General features: G+C 38.3%; 1 protein-coding gene and 1 long non-coding RNA gene across 2 annotated transcripts in view; one reads left to right on the forward strand and one right to left on the reverse strand.

Moving 5' to 3' along the window:
• The window catches only part of LOC136182732 (uncharacterized), a 66,485-nt gene that overhangs the window by 1,044 nt on the left and 47,861 nt on the right, over positions 1 to 17,580 (reverse strand). The gene's annotated exons all lie outside the window — the stretch shown is intronic.
• LOC109990061 (leukotriene B4 receptor 1-like) lies at positions 271 to 2,362 on the forward strand. The gene has a single exon (XM_020642028.3). The coding sequence runs from the start codon at positions 414 to 416 to the stop codon at positions 1,368 to 1,370; it is 957 nt and encodes a 318-aa protein (XP_020497684.3). The 5' UTR covers positions 271 to 413; the 3' UTR covers positions 1,371 to 2,362.

A 17,580-nucleotide genomic window follows, 5' to 3' on the forward strand; every position in this document is an offset into this window, starting at 1 on the left:
CAAGAAGGCACCAACTTCAAAATGTATTTCACATTTCTACTACATATATGACTAAATGTCAATACAGATTCATGTTTCAACGGGTGAAGTATCCCTTTAATGTTATTTAAAAAGTTTATTACAATCCTCTCTTTTGCAATGTGCTCTGTCTCATAAGTTAACATTATGTTGGAGGCTAAACAAAGACTTTTTTTGATGCCATCTGCAATGAATGCTTGTCAAAACAAATGTGTGAAGTTCATTTCTGCAACGAAACCAACAGTTCTCAGTTTCATATAGGTGTCATTGCCACTTCTATGAGGAAGTGGGGTTTATGGTCATCATATCATGTTTTCAAAAACCCACTCATCACCTCCTGCTCCTACTTGACCTACTCGTCAAACATTTAGTCACTCTGCCAGCGCCTTTGCAGCATGGATCCACTCAACTTCACAGTGGTCACGTCCAACATCTCCTCCTCTCCTGGACATCCACCTCGTCCCTCCAGTGGTCTGCTGCCTGCGGTGGTTTTGTCACTCTGCCTCCTGCTGGGAGTTCCTGGAAACATCGCTGTGATTATCTTAAGACCAAACCGACAGCACATGTCGGGTCTGAGCCAGAGTTTGATGTTGAATTTGGCCGTATCAGACTTGCTCTGCCTGCTCACACTGCCCCTCTGGATTTACACATTACTGCACAGCTGGACCTTTGGCCTGCTCGCCTGTAAGCTCCTCACATATCTCATGTACTGCTGCATTTATTGTAGCCTTCTGACTGTGACAGCTCTCAGTGTTCAGCGATACCTTCAGGTGGTGCACCGGAAGAAGTGGTTCAAAACTGAAGGAAGTTGGAGGCTGCTGGTTCTGCTCTGGCTGGCTGCAATGAACATGTCAATCCCTGCTTTAGTGGTTAGACAAACCACCACTGACGGGAATTCAACAAACTGCCGAGCTCTTTACTCCTCCCGGACTCAGCAGGTTGCCGTGCTGCTGACAGAGTTCCTACTGGAATTGGCTTCAGTTTCTGTCGTGGCATATGCATACATCCGCCTCCACAGAAAAGTGGAGCAGGCAGCTTTCTTCAACAACCCACAGACGACCCGGCTGATCACAAGCATCATTGTGACCTTTCTTGTCCTCTGGCTGCCATATCTGGCCATGAATGTACTCAGTCTGGTAGCTATTTTGTTTAAAAATGAAACCCTGGTGAAGTTTTGTAAAGACAACTGGAACACTGTTGGAGCACTGACATTTGTGAATAGCTTCCTGGATCCTTTTATGTATGCGTTCGCTTTTACAAACATCTGCAATAGGTGCTTTAAAAGCGAACATAAAAACAGTTCATGCAAAAGCTCCACATCCCAGGAAGATGAAAATAAGTCAAGAGTCTGACATAATCTTATCTAGGCCTATATACAACCACCAGAAATCACCAGTCTGCACAGCCAGATTATTAAGACATTTAGATAAGGATGAAACAATAAAGTCCACTTGTGATGCAATTTGGATTATGATACTGGGTTCAGGGTAAGATTTTCTCATTGATAAAAAAAAATTAGATTGAAGTCAATTTACAAATAAATCTGGTTATTTTATTTAAATTCTCTGAAGAAAAAATTGCAAAATATCATACGCCTCCGCCGCCCAAGGCTTATAAGATGCATCAAGGTGCCACATTCATTACTTCCAACTCTAAGTCAGATCAAACATAAAATCAGACCTACACCTAGCTGGTGCACTATAGTCTCCTAATGTAATACAGGAGAAACCAAAAGCTGATAGCACCCTCTGCTTGTTAAATAACAGGATTGCAATATATTTTTTTGTCTAATCGATGTAAATTGTCCTTTATTGTATTTCTTTTAAATTGTATCTCCAGGTATTGTTACATCGTTACATATGCAAGTTTTTTTTCTTTTCTTACTGATAAAAAGGTGTTTTCAGACTCAAGATCTCATCTCACAGGATAAAATCAGATCAGTTGATCATAACGAGCTGTGGATGATTAGTGGTTACTTATGAAACTTGAGATTAAGAAACATCTCGCCTCATATTAGCTGTGTGCTGTTTATAACAAGTCTAAACCCCTTATTAAAAATGAATCATGATAAAACAGTGAAAAATGTCAAAAGATGAACTTGAAATTAAATAAATTATACTGTAATTCAAATGCAAAACAGACTTCCTGATTATGTTTCATTGAAGCTAGACCACATTATGCTACAACCTCAAAACAGATTTTTTTGGGCATGTCAATTTGTGTGTGTTTGTGAGTGTGTGTGTGTGTGTGTGTGTGTGTGTGTGTGTGTGTGTGTGTGTGTGTGTGTCAATGACTCAATGCTTGCAATAATAAAATGCATATATGATATTGAAGTTGAAGTCTATTTGAGCAGCAAATAAACCTACATATTAATGACTGGGCTGTGTCTGAAATCTCATACTGATGTACTGCCTACTTCAACCTCAAACATAAGGTATCATGCCGTTAGCATACAATGCACATCCTCTCAAAGTCATGACGTCATCGATCACACATTTCAGTCTGAGCTACATTGAATGATCCAGCATGCTAGTCAGGCTGCACTAGATGTCAACAATGGAATACGATTAATAAGCTTGAATAGCTGCGTAGTTATATAATCGTTATTTGAACAGATATAAAATGTTTTGCTTTAATAGTAAGCAACTTTTTTTCTGGCTGTTGAGCTCTGCTATTGTATATTCTGATAAGACTCGATGCGTTTTGGGGCGACGAGTGAGCTCCTGTCTCTTAAAAATGTTGGCCAATTTAGAAACCATTCGTGTATTTATCACATGCACAAAATTGGATAGAATTAATTTGTCCACTTTGTGCAATAACATGTTACACTTTATGTGCACTGTGTGCATGTCTGTGTTACACGGAATATTACGGACTACACTTTTGTCAATAGCTAATCTATTTTTTAAATCTATTTCTGAGTATCTATTTTTTTTTGTACATTCTTAATTTTTCTTTTATTTAAATTGAACTGTGTTCACTTTTTGTCTGCAATCTTTGCTCTTTGCTGCTGTAACAATTTAAATTTCCCCATTGTGGGATAAATAAAGGATTATCTTATCTTATCTTATCTTGAAATGCACTACATAGTTAATATGACATTATACTTAAATTGTATGATAGCATGCAGTTTTGAAAACAACCTTTAGTTTGAACAACGGACATTTTTGGCTGTTTTGACTTTTTTCTCAAGACATCAGAAATCCCTTCAGATCACGTCTTCATAGACATCTGGTGGAATCCCATCGAGTCTTCTCTATCGGATTCAGTATTAGAGGAAGACGTAGAAGCCCTGATATCAAAATTATTCTTTAGATTTGTGACTGAATGGTGAGCTGCTAGATCTTATATACCATAATTAGCAGTTGCATACACATGCTTTGTCAGCAGATATTTGTTTGTGCTATAATATTAAGGAGATAAACTCTCCCTATATGCTCAACGGAAATAGATTAGAAACAGTCCCAACTTAAACCCCAGTCCCAAACAGATAACCCGAAGTAATCATCCTTGTAAGTACTTGGCCTGCATTTGACACTAATACTTAGTGTAAACAGCCAAACAGCTGCCTTTGGACTATTCCTATAATAAGACGTTTTGAATGACCAATTCGTAATACTTTGTATGGATGCTTATCTTATGTATGCAAAGACCCTTGAATGTATGTTAAAAGGCTTTGATTTGGTTTTCCACTGGTTTTAAGGTTGTCTCCAGTTGTACAAATGCTTTTGCTTTCACTGACACTGCCCCTGGCGATAAAGGCTCTAACTTTTTAAGGTGATCCAGTCAGAGGAAACATCAGCTCATAAAAAGATTAACTAAATGTTAGTGTTGGAGTCCAAACAACAGAAGGAACGACCATTTGTCTCCATTGTTTCGCAACAAGCTGAAAAGAAGGGACTATGCAGTGTTGACAATATAAGTAGATGTGCAAACTTATTCCGTCATTTATTTGGCTTCGACACAGATTTTCTTGCAGACTTTTTCAGCTCTCTTTAAGATAAAAATTACATTATCAGTATTATAAAATGATATAAGACTATATCTTGCTTTATCTCTTGAAAAGAAGAACAGATTTATTTATTTATTAGATTTATTTAGATGTATTTAATATGATTATTCCTATTTTATTTTGAAGGTTTGTTGTGATTCTGTAAGACTTCAGTAGTCATGTGATCAGGAGACAGGAAGTAAAGTGTATTGTTATGTGTTACGCTGTCTAAGTGAAATAAACGAGTGACAGTGGAGCAACACGGTAGTTTTACTGTGGCCACATGGGAACATGTGTGAAGCCAACTCAACGCGTAAAACAGTGTAATGTCGTCACTAGAGTGGTTAAGAAAGAACTAAGTTTAAGAACATAAAGATTTATTAACAAGACCGAATAAACCACTACAGTGAACTTCCAGAGAACTTGTTATTAATACAGGTTTCACTTCATTTTCTTAAAGGTCACGGAGTCACTGTTCATATAATTCTTAATAAAGCTCCTTGTTCTTCTTTGGGATTTTCTAATAGTAATCAGTTACATCCATCACTGTATCTTTTGTTCTTTTCTTTACACTCTCTACAACCTTCAACTTTTCTGCTTTCTTTTCATTAATTTCCGTTGCGGGACTGGATCTGACTTTGATATGTTTGGTTAACCAGCAAGTCCAAGGGTCTTCCCCTGTATGTGGGGCCGAGATGAGGGGATTTTTCCTCGACTAACTCTGCTGGTGACGGCCTCGGAGGATGAGGAAGTTCCATCATCTATGTTCTCTCCTCAGGCTGTGTGGACAGCATGTACAGGTCAACCCATAAGCATTCGTGTGCTGAACTCTGTCTAGACACCACTGTCAAAAAGAAAAAAAAGTCCTACAGGGTCACGACCATGAAGGAGAGAATGTTCTTTATGTTTTGTGACTCAGATTTTCCTCCAGCTGCTCCATTGAGCCCAGAAAGAGTTTTCTCTGGCCAGATCTCAACAAAGAAAGCATCCCTTTCCCATGCAGAGATGACTTCTGCTCTAAATTCAGTGTATGTGTGTCTGCCAAGATGCTTGCTTACGTTTCTCATGCTCTGAAACATGCACATTGGTCATCAAAGGAGTGATATCTTGACCTTTGACAGGAAGAGGAAATGAACATCTAAATATTTTTTTGAAGTATATGTTGTAAGGCCTGTGTGTTTCTGTGTAAGCATTAAAACTAAATCCGGAAACCTCAAAGACAATTATTTTGTTTAATTAGAGCATAATTATAGTCATGATGACTATCAATCACATCAAATGTTTTGTGCAAGTTCTAAGAGGATTTTAATCACTCAGATTGCTCCATGATAAATTCCATCTCACTGCTAAATCAAACAAATCATAAATGTGTTTACAGTGAAGCTAATTAATGTTTTTGCTCAATAACCTGGTATTACAATGTTGTACTTAGAATGCATTTATTAGCTTCTCTGTTGAAAGATATGACTAATTTAAACCACTTTCAGGTTTGTATGGTAGGCTAAACGTTAAATTTAAGCTAGGACAGGACATACTGTATCAGCCTATAGCGAAAAGACAGCAAAGAGGGAAAAGACGCAGCTAGCTAGCCACCCGTAGCAAAAAAGTCTTCTTTTTCTTTTTAACTGACTTAACAATTTAGTAGTATAACGTATCTCTGGATGAATAGTCAGATACAAACTCAAGCTAAGATAAGAAGAATAGGCCTATAAGCTGTTTCCCCAGAGTAGCGTTTCAGACGCTAAATTTAGCTAACAGTCTCCAGACAGATTAGCGTCATGTTTACTCTAATGGCGTGAGAGAGATCTACTGCTTATCTTACTCTTGGCATGATAGCAAATAAGCTTATTTAAAAAACATATATTTTTACACTAGGCTTATCTGTGTGTTGGAAAACAATTTGGTATTTTAATTAAAGGCTTAACATCCAAATAAAAACATCTCAAAATAAGAAACGTATTCTTATCCAAGACAATTAAACAATAGAAGATGTGGGAACCCAGTACTGGGAAAAAAACAGATTTTCTGACGTTACAAGATTTTTTTTGATGTGTTGGGTAAAGTCTGTGGAGGACTATTGATAACAGTTCAAGTTATTGTCTTGGGTTGGCTGATGACTCAATGTTGCCTGCTCATTCCTCTCTTCTCACGCAGCTAGGATTTACTGCTTCACTCATCTTCCAATGAATCTATCCTGCCATATCCTGCCCTTTTTTAATATTTGGAGGGTTTTTGCCTTTGTTGCAGATATAGGACAGTGGATAGAGCCAGAAATCAAGGAGAGAGAGCAGGGAATGACATGTGGGAAAGGAGCCACAGGTCGTATTCCAACCAGGGCTGTCAGCTTGGAGGACTAAAGCCTCCGTATGGGGGTTGCGCACGAACCACTAACACTACCGGCGCGCCATCTTGCCCTTTTGTAACTTGACTTTTCTTCTATTTAGATGCGGTTTTATCAAAAGATGTCAAGTGTAATTTTCTGTCCATTCTTTGCTCTCTCTTTTCTTCCAGCTGGAAGTATTCACAGAGAAGCCAGGTGCAGAGAGAGAGAGAAACAAGTGAGGAGAAGAGGAGCTGGTTTATCTTGGCTCTCCATACCTCCCTCCTTGTGTGTCTTCTAATAGAAGTTAGCTGGTTTCTCTTGAACCGTAACTCATTGGTGGGGATTACAGCAAAGCTGAAGGTTTCCCACCAGTTTTGAAAATGCTCTGGCTCAGTGTAACCTGTGAATTCATGTCTCACCAATAAAGCTATACGTAAAGTTAGTTTCTTATATAACTACCTGCTATTTTTAGCTCCCAATCCAAATTTTCCTTTTCTATGTGTGCTTGCAGTACATGTTTTAGGCTGGTCTATGTGTTACAGACAAATAAAGTTCAGATGATTTGCCAAAGAAAATTATACTCTGCTAAGAATTTCAGTTCATGCACTGAAATCTATAGCTACATAGCATTAAGTGCCTTCAAGAATAGGCTGAAATATTGGTTAACTTACTGCTCTGTCTCAATAACAATAACAATGTCTTGCCTCTTAAGGGTATGCAGGATATGAAGTCATGTTATCAGTGAAACATTAGAATTTTAACAATTTAAAGTGTCTTATTTCATAAACAAAGCAAGTAATGATGTGCAAATGTGCTGGAGCACTTTTCAGTGCAACACTTTTCAGTGCAGCACTTTTCAGTGCAGCACCAACATGCCAAATGAAGGTGTCAAGTCATACGAAATGTTGCCCTAACTTGGAATATGTTTCTTCTTCTTTTTTTTAATGCAGGATTTAATGGGCTTGTATTGATCAAATTTAATGTGGGGCATCAGCTTAAAGCACAGAAAATAATTTTTGCATTCACTTCATGTAAGAGCATTTCCCTCTTCCACTTGTCAAGTCCACGGGATTTAGCTAGGCAGTCATATTGGCTACCCTTGGGAACATATTTTCGTTGAGGGGTGCTGCAAGGTGTAAATGCATGCACCATGTTACCTAAACCAGGAGTGTTAAGGTTCAACAGTTGAGCCTAAATGAGCTTTTAGGGAACACCTTTATTTGCTCTAAGACAGTGTAGAGAAGTATCTTCAAGTCTTCCATAGACTCATATAAAGCAAAACATAGGAGTCTGCGATGACAAGCATGCCGGCATTAGCCCGACACAATCCAGACATCAGATCATTTTACTACAACACAGCTTTCCAGAAACTCTTGTTTTCATTTGAATTGGATGTGATCAGAGACATTCAGCTCAAGTTCCTTAGTAAACCTCCCACAGCTGCTTATAGAGGCCTTCACAATCTTTACAGAGAGAGATAAACAAATCAAACACAGCTCTGAATGAAGAGAGGACATTGATGTTACAGGCAATTTGAGCTAACTCAGTTTCTGACTCTCTGATAGTCTCATTGGAAGATTTATAGGACAGGCCGAATTAGTTTCTTGGCCAGTGAAGCTCTCAGCTAACAAAACACAATGTTGTGCTGTGGATTAAAGCGGAAGGGTATTTATTAACCATAAGGTTGAGAATGTTCTAAGTTACATTTTAGCTTGTTTGGACAATGACTAACGTTACTGATTATGGATGAAAAAGTATGTTGTGTCCAACTTTATTACAATAGAAAATAGTTGGTATTGCCCCCAAACAATGACAAGATTATTTATAGGTTTTAACTATTCAAGCAATGTGTTTTCTGTCCTTCAATGCCTAGTATTTCACAAGTAGATGGCAATCATTTCAAATGCTTAGTTGTAAACAGTTTAGTGATTTGTTGCTTTGATTGACATTCAGTGTGGGTAGAAAGTGTTTGTGTATTATTTGTAATGCATTGCGAATGCTATCACCAAATAATATGCAGTTGTTTATTTTAAGGAGAGAAAAGAAAAAAACACAACATTAGTTTTTAGTTTGAATCTTGTTACCCGCTAAGTGGTGAATACAAGTCCTACGGTCACTCTTCGTTCAGCTCTGTAAAACAAACTGTCTGTGGAAGTTCATTTAACATTAACTTTTATTCAGAACACATGATAATTGTTATTATCATGTGTTATGGATTCAGTGTGATTCTGGTCATCAGTTAAACATACTCTGAAACTAAGCATCCTTCCTTGAAGTCTCTAAACTTTGGAAACGTGATGAAATTTCAATTACAGGACATCTGTGAAGCCTTCTGTCACTGCATGTTCCGCTGAACTCGCAGACGTGTGCACACGACTGTCACCACGTTATCACTTCAGGAGGAGGTTTTTGTTGTTCTGTTATTCCAAATCAAAGCAGATGTGTGTGTCTGAGGAGGCGTGTGTTTGTGTTTCTTGGACATCCAAACTGTTTTAGTAAAGATTTTTTTGGTGAGCGTGTGTTTTTCTCCGTCTGTCTACGTTTTTTTTTTTTCAGTGTAAGAGTGTGTGGTCCACCGTCTCTGTTTATAGACTCTCTGCCATTATAAGGGTCACTTGTTTGTAATGTTGATATATTTACATATTTTATCACTCAGTGTTACGCATCACAAATCCTACAGACATGTTTACCACTGATCAGATCTGAAGACATTCAATCCTCAGATGAACCTGGAGATTAATGCGGAGTGAGATAGGCCAGGCCTCATTTAGAAAAAAAAGGTGTCTACTTGGCATAAGCAAATAAGGGCACTACATTCCAACTGACTTTAGAGGTACTGAAATGGACTTCTCCAAAGAAGTTGCAAATTCTCCATCTTGAAATGTGTACCGAGATTAGTGTCACTATTTAAGAAAATGATCCTCTGTTTTCTTGATATCAAAAGTTCACAGTAAAGTTTAGCTCGACAAAAACGTGCAGTTTGACCTTTGACTACAAATCTCAAACTTTTTTGTACCCAAGTTGAAGTGGACATTTGTGCCAAATTTAAACTAATTCCCTCAAAGTGTTCATCACACATTGATTGCTATACAGAGAATGCAGATTTATAGACAAGTCCAAAGCATAACTCAGCAAGGTCTTTCACTTCTTCATTTAAAGACAAAAAAAGGGGGGAAAATGTCAGTCAGTCATTAACATTTATATGACTTTAGTCAAAATTCCAAACTGTTGTTGTGTTTTAATATGCCCGACCACTAAGGATAACAAAATAAATATACATCAAATACAACGCGCCATTGGTTTTGGTCTGGCTGTTAACTGTTTTACATTTCCAGTCTGAAAATGAGTAACATTTTTGGGCATAAACTACAGGACGGTACTTTTCTTGGGTGTAGATGGTGTAGCAGACGGACTTCTGCTGAACTAACAATTTATCACAGGGTGCGGCGCTAAACAGTATGTAGTTAGCACCATTATGAGGATTTGGTACGCTGTAAAAGTGACACTGCCACGTTAGTCTTTGCTACTTGCATCTGCGTAATTCAGGGGTGATTTTGCTTCATGGTAATCTGGCTTCAGACACAACACCCACTAGCTGGGGGGGGGGGGGGGGGGGGGGGGGGGGGGAGGGATCTCTCAGATTGGGAGTTGATTCAAGAATACGCACACACCCTTTAGTTTTTTTTCAGTGTGTAGCTTCAGTTTTAAATCCAACAAAATGAATATGATGAAAACAACCAAGTAAAGTCCTTGGAAACTTTGCAGTGAAGATTAAATTAAATAGTCAGAACAACTCCCTTATTACTCTTTTATGTGTCTTTTACAATGCATGCTTGATCTGGGTGGAAAGAACACTGGCACGTTTAATGGTTTACTTTGAGTTTTATTTGCCAGCACACAGCCTGTGAATCTTGATTTATGTTGAGTATAAATGCTGGCAGATATGGTCTGTAGTCAAATGATTATAATATGACCACCAACATGTAGGTTAACATTTTGATGCAAGCTGATTTTTTTTTTCTACTCCCCCCCTTCCCTTAACATAGTCCCCCCAGTCCTTGTCTTGCAGCTTTGTTTCATACTATGATAAAGGCTTTGACAGCTTGTTTAATAACGGGGGGTTCACTGTTTTGGCGGCACAGCAGAAAATGTCCCTCAGTTGAGATAGTGGGAGATAGTTTGGCACGGATCATTGAGAAGACATAATGACACATGGATAAATCATCAACCTCTCTACTGTATGTTTTCATCGTCTCAGTCTGGCTCCGTGTCTAAGAGACAGCTGCACAACACACAAACAAGTGGAGCTACAGCCAGGTTTCACTTTAATTTGATTTGCTATTTTCTGTCCTCGTGTCACCTCTCTGTGCTCTTTAATTGTTCTCTCAAGTTCTAAATCCATCTTTCGGTAATTTTCTGAAATCCCTGCAGGCTGTGGAGACTAAAATGATGCTGCAGTTATTTGTGCTTAAACCCCTGACTTTTAGAAATGTATCTAGACAAGTCATTTTCAACTGTCACCCATTTTTTTTCTGTTTTGATTCAAAGTTATAAAATTTAGCTCATATTACACTGAAGTTACACAAAAAAGAGAAATAATCAATATGACTAATCTTGTTTTCTAGTTTGAAGGTTTAAACTACTCATACTTCAGTATGTTCTGCTTAAGAGCCAAATAATATTAATACTCAGATTTACAGCGTTATTCTGGATTTAATTTAATTATTTCAATTTTGTACTTGTGAGAAAGAACTTTGTGTTTCCTTTTCAGCCATCTCTGTCATGTATCAAGTGTTAAATTATATTGTGTTTTTAAGCACAGCACTAACAATTGCTCTCCAGAGCAATGTAAGCAACTAAAGAGGCAATAAATGCATGGACTGAGAGAAGAGGGAGAACTGTCCTGTACAGCGTGGACACAAAAACCTTTTCTCCTTAGAAGAATAATAACTTAATAAGTGATATAATGTCTGACTTTTCATGTTCCCACGGTTTGGTTACACAAAAAAGAAACAGCAGACAGGAGATTCTGATTATTCACATTTTTAAGCCATGATATGCATCGGATGTAACAGAACTTGAACCAGCTGTTTTCTAGCTTAACGAAGACGTTATGATGGGTTAAAAAAAGGCAAGGTGGGTTAATGAATTACATTTAAATCAGCTTTGGGGAAAAAGGCAGGCCTCATGGTACATTGACTGACTGAACTATTACAAGTGAAAGATATCCCATCTACCAAATCTTCCACGCCACCACACCCAGAAGAAAAGACTCGGATACACATGCACAAACTTCTCTCTGAACCTTTAAGTGTCTTTTCCTTTCTGTTGCAAACAGGAAGTGCTCTAATTATAAACACACTCCAATAATTTACGAGGCATTAGCGAAGAATTCAGTCCAACAAATACTTCTCATATCCAGGAATTAATCAAATCATTGAGCAGTTAATTGTCAAGCTCAAACCATCCCTGGCGGCTGTTGGTGGTCCCTTTGCCATGTCAGAATTAGTCAATGCTGTATCTTAAATTTGATATACTTTTTTTCTCAACAAAGCAGAATGCCATTGCAGAATCAGATTGATGGAAAATAAATGCATTGTATACTTTTTTAAAAAGTCCATCCCAGAGTGCACTGTGTCCTCCAGAGCACCACTGTCCCACGTTTTCTTTAAAGGAGACCAATATTGCATTGTGTCCTGTTTTCTTTATCATTTTTGATTTTTTGGGAGAGATGTACATATGGAGGGAGGACAAACAGGGGAAAAATCAGCTTAGAAGGAGCAGTAAAGGGGTAGGTAATGCTCCTAAAAGGAAAGAAACTCAAGAGGAGTCATTGGCCTGTGTGAGAAGTAGGTCTTGGAAGGAAAGCAACCTCATGTTAGGTGTGTCATCAGGGATAGATAAAGCCAGCTGGCTGGATGCTATGAGGCGGTGACGTGGTCCTTTAAGGCCTAACTTAGCATTTTTTTATTCCAGGCTCTATGATCTCTGTTCCTAATGTTTTGTTTATGCTATCCAACCCACTCCTTTTTTCCCCCACCACTCCCTGATGTCCAGCTCATAACCACTCGATGCACTCCTCACTTTCTTCTTCCCCTCTGTGCATCCAAGAACTAAATTAAACGGCAGAGAATTTTCTTTCACTCCTTATCTTTAATTCCCTGTGTTCTTCCCTACCATTGCCCACAACTGTGCTGCTTTGTGGGATTGAGGCAAGAACACCTCATCCTAAATCACTGTTAACCAAGGTCATACACAGACATCCAGACAGAAGAGCACATGAGTTGAGCTCCGCCCTAAACATTTCATGATAGAGCGCAAATTGCCAAACGACTTACCACGGTGCTAAATGACTGCCACATCACCTGCAGCTGCAACTCAAAAGCAGACCTTCACTAAACCAAGCTGGGGTGGAGTTCCTTCAAGATCTTATAACTGAGAGCCTCTTTGTCACTCTGAAGCCGAATCCATCTCCATAAAATACCACTTTAATCTTATCAGAGTTAAAGTGTCAAATATTGATCTCATGAGAAGATTGAAGAGGGTGTCACTGCACATGTGTTTGTCAGGCTTTTTTTCAGTGCCATTTCAACATACCGTACGACTGAGGAAGTTTTCCCACTGGTGATGAAAGCAAACAGGTTACAGATGCAGAAAGAACTGTGGAAATGTTTCTTTTCACCCTGTGCACATGCAGAGGATGATGTCAATAATCGATAACTGCTACATGTTTTTTTATTAATGTGCAACTAAATGGCACAAGTTCATGCTGTTGCAATGTTGTGGCCATAAGTCATTCTGCAGAGTCAAAACAAAGCTTGAGACAAAGCGCCTCTTCTGCTCATGCGATACGTCTTCTGAGTCATCCATACCGCAGACAAAGAGCAGATTAAAAAGGTCATGCTTTTCCCTTGGAGTTGTGCTGACACAGCATCGCAACAAAAAAGACAAAAGAGATGGAAAATAATTAACAGAAAGAAAGAAATATCTTCGACTCAGACTTTCAGGGATCAAACCAGTCATGCTTCTTGAAGACACCATTGATTCCATTGCTGCCCCCATTACTTTAAAACAGAATAGAATCAGTCTCACCATAAAGCCCCTCAAACAAGATATATATGTGAAGAGAAAAGAAGAGGGGATTGTTAGCTAATGTGGGTTATTTGTCATGTTTGCATACATTTGATTAGTGCATCTTAGTGGTTAAGCTTTAATTACCAGAAGCATATTGCACCGCATTAAGAACGACATGACCTAACTTGGCTCATGGATGACACCGTTCACCTAAAACAGCTGTACAAATACATGTGCTAACATTTGAGAGCAGCCTAAAGTGTGGGAAAGTGAGGGAAAGTGAGAATGAGAGAGAAAGAAAGGAAGTGAGACTAACGAACTACTGTGTAAACAGCGCCACCTGGTGAGGTTTTTACAGAGTCAATGTGGCGCCAGCTGATTAAAAAAACAGCATGGGCTGTTTGCTGTAATCCAGCAGATGGCACTGTACAACCTTTATGTGTGACCTTTGATGAGACTTCAGGGGTTTTCCAGTTTCCCATTGAAAGTGGAAGGAAAGAGTAAGTTGTCTTCTGTTATTTTAGAAAAGGTGCATGTGATATTCTATTAAGTGTGTTTAATATGTATGCTCTAGGAATCTGTTATTTTTAATTTTAAGAAAGAGATTGCAAGTTTTGCATTAGAATTGTCTACTTAAAAAGAGAACAACACAAACGAAAATCTCCATGATTGGAGATTTTTTGCGGTCTGTAGTTTTCCTACATTTGCATCTCTACAGCATTGCAGCACTTGCTTGATTTGCTTTATAATTCAATTGATTGTGCACACATCAGTGTTTGCATACATGCTGGGCTGTATTGACTTGATAGACGGTCCCAGGGACAAAAGAATGATGGGCCCCTTTAATACCCCCAACCTCCCACTTGTATAATTTTTAATCGTATTGTATAACCCTTTATGCAGTAACTTGTATGTTCAATTTAAAAATGTCAGTTTTTAACATGTACTGGCAAAAGTGGAATATCTTTAATTAAAATATTAAAACTAAATTTTGACACAGAAATCCTCTTTGAATTCAAATAAGAGACAATGCATGACCCTCCTTTAAGGTGTTATAATGTCAGTTATTTGGTCTCAGAGTAACCGGGACAACCAAACCAAACTCGCTGTTCTATTTCAGTATTTCTTTTAAAGGCTTGAATATGTCTGGTATGATGGAATAATGCACAAGAATACAGGAAAATGTCAGAAAAAAATACTTTCATACGGTTAGTAGTCTGGTGTTACTCCTGATCTAACTTGAGAAGGCCTAACTTAGGGTTGGGAAATAATGAGTATGAATCAACTGAAACCCTAATTGTCAATAAAAAGCTGGTTAACAACTTACAAACTATTTATTGTTACTCTCGTGACTTTTAGTCACATTTGAGGGCCAGGAGTTTCAGTCTACTTGTTGTCGTTCTTTATTTCAGTGTTATCATGGTCCTTTCATCATTTGTTTTTGGTGTGTTTCTCAACATGGAGGTGAGATCTACACAAACATCAGTGTGGTGTTGACTTCTATAACCACAGTGTCACGCAGGAAGCTGAGTCACAGATAGAGAAACTCACTTCCTTTTTATGCTGTCAAAGTGGTTTGCTGTCCTCAGCCATGATGGATCAACCTGTGTGAAAATGATCCAGAATTACTGATTAATAATTTAATTATGTTCCAATACTTGTTTACGTTGTAAACTTTTTTTTACATTGTAACTTGTATTTTCAATGAATGGTAATCAGATCTTGTCATGTTGTTTTTGATGAATTAAATCTTGCACAAACTGAAAAGATAAATATTTTTGCACAGGTGTACGTGTTCCTTTGACTTACTTTTTGTTTTGGTAGAAAATGTGATGTGCAAAGTCACTATTAATCTCACTTTCACTGTCCTGTCTTCTTTTCTACGAAGTTCATAACTCCCATACAGAGCAGCTTCGAGGAGCGCTGCAGGATGGCTTACAGTGCAGGGCACGTCAGAGAATCTCATTAGTGGCTGTGGAAGAGTTTAGTGGGGGCTTACACTATACTGAGTGCGGGGTCAACAAAGGTCTCTTGTTGAGGTCAGGGCTGAAACTGATTGGAAATACCGTTGAGGTTGTCTTTTCCTACAGTGTCATTAAGTAAACTAGCTATTAGGTGCTTTATATATATATATATATATATATATATATATGATGCTGACAATGTGAATGTAATCCTTAGTAACAGGAACAGGAAGTTCTGTAAATACTTGCAAATTAATAATTTGTTGCAAAAAAATGCAAATTAACAACTGCAACAGTTATTGTGACACAAGTAACGTAAACAAGAATGAGTGAGCAGAGGTATTAACTGTTTCTGATTATTCTGATAAAGAATCTGGATTGCACAAAACAGATTAAGAGACTGCAGGTTCTCAACTTAATATACAGTATAACCAGAAACTCTGAGTTCAAGCTTCAGATTTCCTTGACAATAAAATACAATGGCGACAATACTGGCATATAACAGAAATAAAAAAACGGAACAGGAAATTCTATATATTTTTCGGGTAGCCATCTTCCATTCATGACAGATGGTTGCCCAAAAACGAGTCTGGTTCTGCTTGAGGAAGTTTTACACTCTTCTGTATTTAAATGGTCGCTCATTGGATGATTCACTTTCTTGGCTTTCTGTAACTGGTTAATATTACAAAGAGTACAGTCTGGACCAACGCTATTTGCTAAGTGTCGTTTCTGAGGGTGGGCTAGGGCCTATTGTAGAAATCTTATCAGAAGGCAACCCCATGCATTGTGTGGCATTGAGGCCATTTGCAATATTATGATATTTTGGGGGTTTTCCAGAACTTCCTTATGCATTGTGGATACATTCTGCATATAACTTTCTGTTCTAGTCTAATCTCTATTGACAGATTCTGCATCTGTAGGCGCAGGTCTGGATCTTGGTATCAGAGGTTTTCTGGTTTCAGTTTATAGTATGAGTAGTATTGCCTATACTAGCGTTTCAGAAGGCATTGGAAAATAAATCGGTCAGCGTAGAGAGCAAAAGGGCGGCTAATATTCCCTTATTAGATAATGTTTCTCAACACCAACTTTATTCTTGCCTCTCAAGTTGCTAGTTGGACTATACTTAATATGGCACTACATTGGTTGGAAGTCCTTTTATTGTGAATCACTGGCAACAATGAAAGCCCTAAACAACCGCATTCACTCCTAGAAGCTATATTATCTTCAAATAATAGCCAAAGGTTACATAATTTCCATTTGGGAAGCAATGCCAAGCTACAACTGTGTTTTCTATCAGAATCAAATGTTAATGTCTGAGCAGGTAAACACGCAAGAAGGCGCCTCTTTTTTTCACTCTCAATGAACCTATACAACTTAAACTGAGTTTGTTTTTCACTTGAGGTCTGTGGGAGAAGTGCAGATGTTTTATGAAGATGTTTGTAAATGGAGAAAATAGTTTCAATGACTTTCAAATACTTAATCAGTATCGTCACAAAGTCATCTTCTGATATAACTTGTAGAGGCAACAGCAGAAGCAGAAGAGATAAGGATGTGTTAGATGAATCAGTTACAGCTTGAAAGTTGCGTAAACTCTAAATCACAGATGGATCTTTTCCAAGAAATGGAGATCCAGACAAAAGAATAAAAATAGTAGAAGGTGTTAGTGCAAGGGGCTTGGAAAGGTGAGGAGGAAGACAGTGAAAGCATGTTCTGCTAACGGGCTAACTGTAATCTCTTAATGAACTTCCACATTTAGGAATGGTGAAAACGGGATGGGAAAGAGGAGGAGCGGTATAGGATGAAGGGAGGGAAATGTATTTGTAGCAAAAGACAAGACAACAGAGGGGGAGAGTGGGGAAAGAGATACTTTAGTGTGTCTTTAAGGGCATGGGACAAAATAATGAAAGATGTGTTGGCCCAATCTTTTGCATTGACTGAAACTCTTGGTATACAAGCGTATAGATGTTTACATGCATATGCAGTTTATATAATAAACATACATGCACATCTTTAAATAGATGGCAATCATTTTTGGCAACCTGACAAGGGGTCCTACTAAAATCCCCTTTGCCAATCCTCTGATGTCGTCAGACATTGGAAACCAAGCCGTAGTCATCCACTTGACAAGTCAGAGGTCAGGTAAGTAGCTGCTTCACTGTAAGCAGGGCCTGCACTAAGCCTGACATTGAGCCTGTTGCTGAATGGGAAAA

Source organism: Labrus bergylta, chromosome 15 (genome assembly GCF_963930695.1).
Source record: "Labrus bergylta chromosome 15, fLabBer1.1, whole genome shotgun sequence".
Classification (NCBI taxonomy): Eukaryota; Metazoa; Chordata; class Actinopteri; order Labriformes; family Labridae; genus Labrus; species Labrus bergylta.

Bases quoted from the DNA above. Each gene is read 5' to 3' on its own strand.
- LOC109990061 (XM_020642028.3), top strand. From the start codon at position 414: ATGGATCCACTCAACTTCACAGTGGTCACGTCCAACATCTCCTCCTCT.